Below are 12,386 nucleotides of genomic sequence, written 5' to 3' on the forward strand. Positions count from 1 at the left end.
TGATATGTTTTAAAAAGTTTCTATTCAGCTTTGCTGAAAGTTTAAGGAAAAAAAAAATTGTTTGTGGGCTGACTTTTTAGGTTTCAAATACTGTTCACACATGCATCCACTTTTCGTTTGTTTAAAAGTAATACTCTTTAATTTGGAGAAGACTTTGTAGCATTAAATGGGAGCAGCTTTTTGAGCGAATTAAATATAAATTTATACACGCACCATAAATGCAAGTTATGAATATAAGACTTCTTGGTTGATAGCCTAAGTTCCAAACCAAGCGATAAAGACGAGCTACATATTGATAACCTTCTAATGCAGCAATCCTTGGTATATATGCAGGGGTGTCAATTTCGGGTCATGGGGTGGGTTTGGGTCAAACCCGAAATGACCCGGCACTATTCGGGTCAACCCGAACCCAACCCGTTTTTACAAACGGGTCGATTTACCGGACCCGAACCTGACCCGCTTTGGGTTTGGGTCAACCTGACCCGACCCGCGGACACGGTAAGGTCGGGATCAGCTTTCAGCGCGGCAGCAGCGTCCGGCGGCAGCGGGCAGCGGTGTCCAGCGGCCACGATCGCGGCGTCCAGCGGCATCGAACATCCGGCGCAGCCAGCGTCCCGGACAGCGTCACGCGAAGCGGCAGCGGTCACGATGCGCGCAGCCGTCAGGCCCGTCACCGCGTCACGGATTGACGCGAACGAAGCGCCGGCGGGCAGCGGTCAGTGGGGGGAAGCCGGACGCGGGCAGGGGCGGGAATTCGAATTTTTTAAATTAAACGGGTTGGCGGTTAACCCGGCAACCCGCCGCGGTAACCCGAACCCGACCCTTTTTTAAACGGGTCAATTTCTAGGAACCCGAACCCGACCCGTTTTTGAAAATCGGTCGGGTTCAACACGAATTTTTTTGGTCGGGTCCGGGTCGGGTTTCGTGTCGTGTCAAATATTGACACCCCTATATATATGTTGGTTGAGAGTTTTGACTATCAACTAAGATGTTATGCTTATGTGATGTATGTGTATATTTGCCTTCATTGATCTAAATGTCTCGAAACGAAAAATCATTCTGAACTCTCATATCTCAAGTAATATTAAAATAATGAATTTTTTTTTTTGAAATAATGGGGTTGATTTGATTTCAGCATATTATTTCTATTTTATAATTTAGTTTGGGTAGAACTTAGATTTCGTTTGAGATGATTTTTTAACTATTTTTTAAAACAGTTTTTCAAGTACAAAAATTTATGATTCAAAAAATTTTTATATTAAAAAATTACTTTAAAAAATAATAAGAAAGTTAGTTCAACCTAATGAGGCTATACTTAAAAGAGTCAAAATGAGTCATATTAAAGTTATTAATACAGGTTCTAGTAAACTTAAAAAGATTAGCTTGGCTAATCTAATCTCTATTAAACTAATAGGTGTTGTTTTCCTCTATATATATTGAGGACTTCAACTTTAATGAATATTTTTTTTTGTTAATGATACTAGTAGTGCTCCTTAAAATCTTGAAAGCTATTCATCTTAAGGCATATAGATGGGAGAAATGGGGATCTAAATCTTTAATTATGTGTGTCGCACATTCTGCCAGCCTTTGGGGTATTCTTCTGATCTGACACATTTTTGTTTTCCTGTTGTGGCAGTGGAACTTAATGATTCAACTCAATTTTGAGATTGTTGCACGGGACACAACTCTCCTTGGCCTATTGGTTGAGAGCTTAGACTTCCAACTAAGAGGTCCAAGGTTCGAGTCTATGTGTATGCGTTGTGTGTGTGAGTTTGCCTTAATTGGCCTAAATGTCCCAAAAAAAAAAAAAAAATTGTTGCACGGGGAATGCTTTCTGCTACACATTTTTGCAGCTTTACTTTGATGCTGGATTTGATTATTAGGTGGCCTGGTCTTATGGGGTTTTGTTGGGTCCCTGGACAATGATGAATGCCCCTTCTAAAACCTTTACCCTTATTTGATTGTTCTTGGCAACTAGGGGGACCTTGGATCTCCAATCAGAATGTAGCTTTATGATGCATCAACTCATATTTTGAGTCCAAATTTTTAGTGGGGTTTAGTTTATTGATGTTTTCTCTTTACTAAGCTTATTTTTTGGTATTTTGTGAGCATTGCTTCTTTTTGATGCAGCTCATAGCATATAAATGTTGCCCTTCCTTGAAGGAAAGGTCTTGGCTCATTGTATCGTATATAACACATCACACAATCAAGGTTTGAAGAATCCAATGATAAGGGAGTCATTCGCAAGAGAAATGTGGCATATTCATTTGGTTTGTAGGATGATGGAAGTCGGCATACTACAGAGGTCAAAGGGACAGTAGTTGGCATGCCACTGAGGTCGGATAGACTGTAGCTTGCGGGCGTCGGTTGTCTAAGGGACCGTAATTAGCAGATGACGATGGTTGAAAGGATCATAGTCAATGGATGACAGAGATCATAGGGACTGTAGTCAATAGACGATGGAGGTTTGAGGAACCGTAGTTGCGAACGACGGAGGTCAGAGAGATTCTATTCGCTGGGCGTCGGTGGTTTCAAAGACCATAGTCGGCAAGCGATGGTAGTTGGAGGGATCGTACTTGGCAGCCTGACGGAGGACCAACAATGATTGGCTGTTGGCAAAGGTTCAACAGCGGTTGGTGGCTGGGTGGAAGTCCGATAGCAGTCGATGGTCGGGGGTGGTCCGATGTTGGTTGGGCGGAAGTTCGAAGGCATTCAACGGGCAGATGGAAGTTTGGACGAGGTCGGCGGTCGAGCAAAGGTCTGACGATGGTCTGGTAGAAGTCTGGCGACGATCGATGGCCAGGTGGAAGATTGGCAGAGGTCGACTGCCGGGTGGTGGTCCGACGATGGTCGGGTGGAAGTCTGGCGGCAGTCAGCAGCTAGGTGGTGGTCCAAGGATGGTCAAGAGAAAATCTGACAACGGTTGGCAGCCTGGTGAAAGTCCAGTAGTGGTCGGTAGTCGGGCGATGGTTCGATGACATTCGGGCGAAAGTCCAAAGGTGGTCGGTGGCTTGGAGGTGGTCTGACGAAGGTCGGATAGAAGCCCGACGACAATCGACAGCCAGGTGCAAGTCTTGCGGAGTTTGGCAGCAAGGCGGTGGTCTAACAATGGTCGGGTGGAAGCCCGGTGACGGTCGGCAACCGAGAGATGGTTCGATGATGATTAAGAGAAAATTTAACAACGGTCGGCGACGAGGTGAAAGCCTGACGGCGATCGGGCGGAAATCCAGCAAAGATTAGTGCCCGAGGAGGTTTGCTGGCGATGGAACTGGGTGGTGGTCCGACGACGGTATGGCTGAAGTCTAGCAGAGGTTGGCGGCCAGGTGGTGATCCAACGATTGTCGGGTGGAAGTTCAGCAACGATCGGCGGCTGAGTGAAAGTCTGACGACCGCCGGGTGGAGGTTTTCCAGGGGTGGAGCTGGAGCTCTCTTCAATCTCGAGCCCCAGCTCTTTCTCATGTAGAGAGTGTGTTCTATTCATAGATTTTCATGAGTGGCACACCCTATAAATATGAAGAAGATTTGGGGTAGGTTTGAAGTGCTCCATCGGATTGCCCGTATTGATTCCCTTGATCATTGAACCTTTTTAAACTGTTCAAGTACCTTAACGATGTCGGAATTCATCAATTTTGGGCTTGTTGGATTCATCTCGCCAAGTCGCTCAATTTGATTATAAGCATGTCATGTTTGAATATCAACTTGTCATCCAAATATGCTTTGAACCATCCAAATGTGGTACATGCCCCAAATTTGGACCCATTTGGACTCGTTTTGGATTGATTTTGGCATTGTTGGGTTTGTGTTTTCGAGATGTTCAATTTGACCATAAGTCTGCTGAAATTGAAATTCATAGGACCCCGAATTTAATTTATAAAATTTTTAATTTGAATATACATCAAGATTCATGCATCACTAATACGGTTTTGGCAACATATCAAATATATAAATAAATAAATAGTTTATGATATATATCATATATGTAAAGCTACGTAAAAAAAAATCACCCCACGACAAGCCGGATCCGTCCCATTGATGATTCGATTGATCGGGCTGGATATTTTTCCGGAAAATAATTAAAGGGTGGATTCGAAATTATTCGAATCTCCAAAAAAATAGCTGCCTGGTTCGAACCTCTAAAATCTGAGTGTATACATCGAGAATTTTCTTCAGGAGGAAGCCTTTATTACCGTTTTTCTCTCAAGGGTTTATCTCCTCCTCCTGCAAGCTCTAAACCCTAACCCTAACCTGCCTTTACCCTGGAATGGCAAGTTCAATCTTATCAGACATGTTTGCCTCTGGCGGCGAAAAGCCGGTCCTCATCCTGGACTTTGGTTCCCAATACACTCACCTCATAACACGCCGGATTCGCCAACTCTCCATCCTCACGGTTTGCATCACAGGCACATCTCCTCTCCATGCAATCGCTGCTTTGAATCCCTGCGTCATCATCCTTTCCGGTGGGCCCAACTCCGTCCATGCCAATGACGCTCCATCGTTTCCCGACGGTTTCCTGGAATATGCTGAGGAAAATGGAGTGCCTGTGCTCGGAATCTGCTATGGGATGCAGCTTCTCGTTCAGAAACTTGGAGGAAAGGTTGCCGATGGAGAGAAGCATGAATATGGCAAGATGGTGATTACTGTGGTCGAGGAGGAAAGCGAGTTTTTTGGCCCAGAGGCCTCTGGCGAGATTCAGACGGTGTGGATGAGCCATGGAGATGAGGCGCTGAGGTTGCCAGAGGGGTTCAAAGTAGTAGCCCGAAGTCTGCAGGGATCCGTGGCCGCGATTGAGAATCCATCGAAGAAGTTATATGGGCTGCAGTTCCACCCCGAGGTCACTCTTTAGATGCACATTGAATGTTTTTTCTTTGCTAATCTCCATGAATTTTGGTTTTCCTTTTTTCGTTTGTTAGGTTTTCTTAATAATAATTTAAGCCGTTGACAGGTTTTCAATAAACTGTGTATACAGAATTTCTCAGAGGGCAAATTTTTTACTAACTTTATTAGAGATACACTATTCATGTTAAACATCCAATGGCGCGATTATGAACATTGTAATTTTCATGTATTTGCTTGGGGATATATAAGAAGGTTGATTTTTTTCGATGCTTTGAATGGTCGAAAGGTGAGTAAGGGAGAAGAAAGTTTCACTCAATATCACTTGAAGTTTAAACATAAAGGAACCTTCTATCCATTGCTTCCATGTTTTATTTAATCCATCTATTATGTTAGAATGATGGAAATGTATTTGTTTTTTTTGGATGAAAAAGATTATTAAATTTTCAATAAACAGTCCATCTTTCAAGCTTTCTTTGATATCTTGTACACCACTTCATTAATGTTCTGCCTTTAAAAAAACTGTCTTTACATTACATCACTTAATTAGAAGAGCTCCAACTCAAGAAGGCATGTTTAACGTTATGGTCTAATTTTCTATGTAATGACCTTCCAAAATGTTGTGATGAATCACTTTGATACTTTGAGCAGCTATCTTTTTGAAATAATTTTCTTTTTGTTTACTTCATATGAGAATGTTCTGATTGGCTGTAAGGAAGATGCTGGATTGTTTTTTGAACCTTTTTGTTTACTTTATTGTTACCGTTCTGCTATGTAAAATTTTAAAATTTCAATGAGCACCAAAGGCACTGTTGTATAAAAGATAAATGTGTTGGTGGATATCTTTGAGCATCATCAATGAATGTCCTTTGTAGCTGTGACTTGGTCTTGAATATTGTTTGCTAGAGGTCTGCGCTTACCATATAATTTCAATCTCCTTTCTTTTTCTATGTTGAACATCATAGTTTACTAGCTGCTTTCACTTTATTTGCTTGTCCTCTTTGTTTATGTATGTTCTTTTGAATCCTTATATAGGTCACCCATTCACCCAAAGGAATGGAATCTTTGCGGCATTTTCTTATCGATGTCTGTGGGGTACCTGCTGACTGGAATATGGAGGATGTCCTTGAGGAACAAATCAAACACGTGAGGAGTATGGTAGGACCTGATGAACATGTGATTTGTGGATTATCAGGAGGAGTAGATTCAACTGTTGCGGCCGTGCTTGTTCACAAGGCTATTGGTGACCGGCTTCATTGTCTTTTTGTTGACAATGGTCTATTAAGGCAAGTCTTTATTTTTATGGAAGTGAAACCAAATCTTTTTATGCATGCTGATACACATTTTTTTTTAATGCTGACTAAATTGATATTTCTTTAGGTATCAGGAGAGGGAGCGGGTTATGTCAAGTTTTCGAAATGAGTTGCATTTGCCAGTTACTTGTATTGATGCATCGGAAAATTTTCTTGGTAAGCTTAAAGGTGTAAAAGATCCAGAAAGGAAAAGAAAAATCATTGGAGAAGAGTTCATACACGTTTTTGAAGGTTTTGCTCCAAAAGTTGGGGAGGAAGTGGGAAGAAATCCTTTATTCTTGGTTCAGGGAACTCTCTATCCAGATGTGATTGAGTCGTGCCCACCCCCTGGAAGTGGAAGGAATCACTCCCACACAATTAAGAGCCATCATAATGTTGGGGGACTTCCAGAGAGAATGAATTTGAAGCTGATTGAACCACTTAAGCTCCTTTTCAAAGATGAGGTTTTTTCTGCAATCTCAAAAAGTTTCCTGCATGAATGCTTGTGGTTCTTTTCACAGTATTTAAGCCTCGTTTGGTAGGCTGCAAGTTCTCCGTTTACGATTTCAATCGGTGAAAAACTTATTATTTTACTGTTTGTTTACGCAACTTTTTCAAAATAACTTTTGCTAAACCTCTATAATTTCGCCGATCTAAGAAGAAAAAAAAATTTGCTTCTCCGTTGTAATACCTCGGTTTAACAACGAAAAAAACATCGGGAACAACTAAACAAGGCCTTAGTTGTCAAATCAGAATTAATATTATATCTTCCTTAAAATTTGTTAAGCGTTTGTGACTTTTCTGTTTTTTTTTTTTTGCTTGATTGTTTCTTTCAAGGTTCGGCGATTAGGAAAATTTTTGAATGTCCCTGAATCATTCTTGAAGAGACATCCTTTCCCAGGACCTGGACTTGCTGTTCGGGTATTGGGTGATGTTACAGAAGGAAATGCCTTGAACATATTACGTGAGGTTTGTATGCCTACCTCTAAATTCTTTTCATATTATTAAGTTTGTTTATTTGTTATCTTGCTAATTGATACTTGCTCTAAATATGGTGCCAGGTAGATGAAATATTTATTCAGGCAATCAAAGATGCTGGCCTTTATGACTCGATCTGGCAAGCTTTTGCTGTTTTTTTGCCTGTCCGGACAGTTGGTGTTCAGGGCGACCAAAGAACACATGCCAACGCTGTTGTGCTTAGAGCAATTACAAGTGAGGATGGAATGACTGCAGACTGGTGAGTTGCATCATCTCTGGAGATGCTGATGCTATTTCTTTAAGCTATCATAACTTGCGTATCTTAAACATTAATGTCTTCCCAGTTGATGCCATCTATCATGTAGAGACTTGAGATAATGGACTTAGGCTTTGTTTGGGACGGCTTTTTACTGTTTTTTAAAGCAGCTTTTTAGTACAAAAGTTTTAATTTTTGTACTAGAAAGCAGCTTTAAGAAGCAATAAGAAATCCGTCTCAAACGAAGTCTTAGAGGAGAGGAAGACATTAGGTGGCAGGACGAGGTTTCTGATGATCAGTGTGACCTAGCGAGAATGTTTGTGTATGTGGGTATTGAGGGTCTGTTAGGAACCAATTTCACATAACTTGATGGACCAAGCAAAGAAATCTAAAACACTCAATACGAAGCTATTACAACTTTTCACCCCAAAACTCTGTTATACAAATACTCTTATGTATTGACTTGGTAGGACAGCGTTGGAACATTGTTCCACACTGTGAACTTGAATTAGATATTCTTTATATAAACGGGTGACTTCCATGCTTGCAAAAATGGCCAATATTACTTCACTAATAAACTTCTTCACTGGTTATGTTTGTTTCAAGTGTGTTTTGACTTTTGAGATTAATGCTTAAAAATCTTTTGAATTAGATGCCTATTTTCAAGTTATATTTTCCGGTATGCCTCAACCTTGAAGCAATCCAACACAAAATCTTCTTTAGATCACTAGACTACTCAACTTGAGCAAAAAAATCTAACTTATACAGACTTCATGTCCTCATGTGAGTCTCTCGCTTTTGGGACCGTCATTAGGAATGGTTTTATGTGTTTCGTGATGGTGAAGTCACTTTTGAATCTATCATTTACTCCAATATGATGGTGATCTAATTCCTTTGAATGCATGCTTGTAGAGGTCTCCTTTTGAGGTCTTTTGTCTTCAACTCTTTGATGTCTTCTGCTTTGTGTTCGCACTTCTTGAGCATCTTCTACAATCATTCTTGAACTTGCTCGAAGTTCTTAATGTATTAGGGAAGAGGTTATTCTTGTTCTATCTAAGAATGTGACTATGCGGAAGTTTCATATGGTGAGACATACTTTTGGCTTGAAGAGGAACTTGATCTTTATTGGATAGCAAAAAAAAGATGATTGCATATCGACCTTTTGTCCTGATACTAAGAAGGTCATCAAGACTCTTATGGTGATAGCACAAGTAATTAAAGATGACACATTGGATGTGGCTTTTAGTATTGGATTAATAAGACCAATTGCGTGCTCAGATATTGACTCACATATATGGTATCGATAGATGGGACACATTGGTGAGAAAGGGATAAGAATATTTCCAAATTACAAGATTCATGGTATTCCTTTGAAAATATTGCAGATAAAATATTGACAATACTGTTATTTCCATCAGAGATAAATACTAAGCTTTGTCAATGCCTATCGACTTAGTTTAGTCATAAAATACATCCATGAATCATTATTTTTGGAGTAAAAAACTGTAGATATCACTCGGTAAATCTAAATATTAGTGTCTTGCACCATTGGCATGAGCAAAGTATGTCAATTACATGTGCTTGCAAATATTCCATCCACGCTTAAAACTAAACGACATGCAACATTGAAGCCTTAAATAAAAACACTTAAAAGAGAAATAAGCATACATGAAACAATTTGAATTGTCAAGCTGAGTTAATAATTGCCCTTGGATTGTTCTTAGAATGATTCAAGGGACTGTCTTATATTGATGATAGCTTGCTAATGACACCCTCAAACAATAATATAAGTCAAATCAATGTCCTAGTTTTGCCTCTCAGCTGATATAATCAGCTTTGGCTTCAAATGAGGGTCAAATCATATGCGCTTATCCATGTCTTAAGTTGTTTCCCTTAGTCTCAAAATAAATAAAAATTAGAAGACATCACCTGTTTAACTTGTTTCAGACATATTACAAATTAGTATTGTAATCTCCAATGGATGCCTTAGCATTAAAATCATCCAAGGAGCCGCCATTATCTGCATCTTGTATGTTTATGATATCACCCACTTTTGTATTTTATATGTGCACGACATCACCTATATAAGTGGATAATGATGGATTAATTGACCTTGCATCATCCTCATTTGTATAATAATATGTAGTTTAAAATTTTATGGAGCAATAGACACACATGTGGGAATGAATATAAATATCTTCTTCAAGAAGAAAACAAGATTATAATATGTTATATCTCTCTTGGTGGAATTGATATTATGATTGTACTTTACCAAAGTAATACATCAACTCTAGTTTCCCGCTAAATAGGTTCATATCATTGTTTAAAAATTGTGCAACATGAGACCCGTCTCAGTATAATTTTGGTGAAAAATACTTGAGGCTTAGGCCTCTGAGCTTTTTCTCAAATCAAGGGCGAAAGTTGTCTTTCTTAGATTGTTGTTTCTTTGAAGTCATAATTATGATCATGTCTAGGAAAGAATATATCTATCATAGATAATTTGAGAAAGGGAAAGATATATTACATTAATACATCAATATTATGACATAATTAAAAAAATAAAAGCTATATAATAGTTTCCTTACTATTAGCTATTGATAATATTTGCAAAGATTTTTTATTATTTAAGTTTGAGGCATAATTTTTCATTCAACATCATCCAACTTGATTGTTGCCAACACATAATGGCCCTTCTAGAGAGGAGAGTTTGTTGCACTGGGTTCTTTTCACAGTCACTTCAAGATTGCGCAGCACCAAATACTCAATAGAGAAAGGTTGGGGTTTTATCCTTCTAATGTAATGGGGGTTTATTCTTTAGTGGTAGAAAACAATCTTGAGTTAGGCCACATATGGTATTATTGGGAGAAAATCCAAGTTATATTGGAGTTTATCCTCATTATAATTATGATAAAAAGTTTCAACGTTGAGGTTTGGAGCTCTGATGTCAATTAGGATGATGACCTTCGTGTCGAACCCGAGGTTATAAGGTGTTTGGCCTATGAGGGTTCGGTAGCTAGTGCGATAGACTCAGAGAACGCTAGGGAATTCCTTAGCTCATTGTCCTTCGGCTTTCTCATGATATTTTTATCCTTTATTTATAGTTCCATTTGTAAACTCAGTTTGCTTGTTTGCCTGAGTATGGGTCACAGTAGCGTGCAATAGCTGGATATGGAGAACTTTGCGTAATGATGTGAACATTTTTTTTCGTTAAACTAAGTCCCATTATGAGTAACGATCTTTGCATGAAGACCAGAGCAACATATTGTGCTCTTCCAAGCAAATTATTTGGCGTTTGCTTCCATAATTTATTTGTTCGGCTTCTACCCACTTTGTGACGTAATCAATGATCAAAATGATAAACTTTTTTTTATCCAGTAGCTGAAGGAAAGGGTCCCATAATGTTGACCCCCATTGGGCAAAAGTATAGCGATTTCAGAAAGAAGAAAGTTCTACTCAAGATGAATAGGTAAGGTTGGAATGGATCCTGCAATTGTTACACTTTTGTGTATACTTTCGTGCATCCTGCTTCAGTATGGTCCAATTTAATTTTTATCTCATTAAATCAAAGCTTGTTATAGGTTGAGCTTTTCTCATGATGGGTCGAGAGCCTTGTTCACCAACTGTGTTAACTAGTAAGGATCAACAAGTCAAAAAACAGTCAACAAAAGAAAGAAACACAGGATTCAAAACGGTAAATGAAATTAAAGAAAAAACAAGAATGCAAATGATTTCTGTTGTTCGGTTGGGGGCGTCCACATCCATGGGGAGAAAACAAGGCTATAGCTTTTATTTCTTATTCAAATTGAGATAACAGGTTAACAAACTATATTCCAATCTTTATCAATGGTTCATACCTTTATTCCATAAACTGTTCTAAAAGTCAAAGCTCACATATAAACAAAACTATGTATGAAAGAATCTAGTAGAAATTTCACCTAATTTTACTCTTGATTTCGCTTCAAGATTAAGGAAGTCTTGTCAATCTCCAAATCTAAATCCAAGATGAAGTCACTATTCTCCTCATCTAGTCTCGTTGAGATTTTTGCTGAATCGATCTTCACCAAGGCTCTATCGATCTTTCCTCCTTCCCCATGATCTGGTCGAAACCCTCTCAATGATTCTCGGCTCACTCTTTGCATGCTTTTAAATCGAAAGACCTAGTCTTGTCCTTCATCTGCTCAGCTCCTCTTGAAATCCCTAGCTCATAATGATCCACCTCCTGCTCAGTTTTTTTTTTTAATTTTTTTTTATTGCCTCCTGCTCAGTTATGTTGAAAGGTTTAAATAGAAAAAAATAAAATGGTGGCAGTCTCAATGGCTACAGAAAAGATGGTTGGTGATAAGAGAAAATAAATGAGGCTTCAAATATGCAATTGGAATAAACAATTAAGAAAATCTAAGACTCGATTCAAATTGCCATTATCTTGCTTACCTTTTATTTATGTTTTTTTTTGCTACTGCAATAACAGCTAACTGTGACTTGGACAAAGGATAAAGCAGTTGCCATTTAACAAAGCTTATAGGTTGTTTTTAACTTTTCCTTGCAACTACAGCTTAGATTGGACATGTCTTGTTAATGCTAGGGCGTCCCCTGGAAGTGACGCACTGTATGGCCTGAATACAGTGACAAGTGTGCAAGGGCCGCTGCACCGGCGCCCGGTTGCAGTGTTAAATAGGCAAGGGTTCCCACATCAAGGACGGATGTGGGAAAAGAAGCTAGTCCATGAAACTAAAATTAGGATAGGAACTTGGAATATAGGTTCCCTTACCGGAAAATTAATGGAATTAATAGACATTATGATTTATAGGAAGTTAAATATTTTGTGCATTCAGGAAATTAAATAGGTTGGAGAGAAGGCTAAGGAAATTGATAGTTTAGGATTTAAACTTTGGTATACGGGTAGGAGTCGTACTAGAAATGGTGTAGGTGTTATTATAGATAAGAGTTTAAAGGATAATGTTATAAAAATTAATATGATTGAAGATAAAATTATAGCTTTAAAGATTGTCGTTGATGATAAGATTGTT

General features: G+C 38.9%; 1 protein-coding gene across 1 annotated transcript in view; it reads left to right on the plus strand.

The window, feature by feature from the left end:
* Positions 1–4,100: 4,100 nt before the first annotated feature.
* The window catches only part of LOC110098545 (GMP synthase [glutamine-hydrolyzing]), an 11,645-nt gene continuing 3,359 nt past the window's right edge, over positions 4,101–12,386 (plus strand). The window contains exons 1-5 of the mRNA XM_020825409.2: positions 4,101–4,831; positions 5,869–6,119; positions 6,214–6,589; positions 6,963–7,094; positions 7,187–7,362. Coding sequence (XP_020681068.1) covers positions 4,262–4,831; positions 5,869–6,119; positions 6,214–6,589; positions 6,963–7,094; positions 7,187–7,362 — 1,505 coding nt within the window. The 5' untranslated portion in view covers positions 4,101–4,261. The remainder of the gene's footprint in view (positions 4,832–5,868; positions 6,120–6,213; positions 6,590–6,962; positions 7,095–7,186; positions 7,363–12,386) is intronic.

The sequence above is a fragment of the Dendrobium catenatum genome, unplaced genomic scaffold (assembly GCF_001605985.2).
Source record: "Dendrobium catenatum unplaced genomic scaffold, ASM160598v2 original_scaffold_268208, whole genome shotgun sequence".
Taxonomy (NCBI): Eukaryota; Viridiplantae; Streptophyta; class Magnoliopsida; order Asparagales; family Orchidaceae; genus Dendrobium; species Dendrobium catenatum.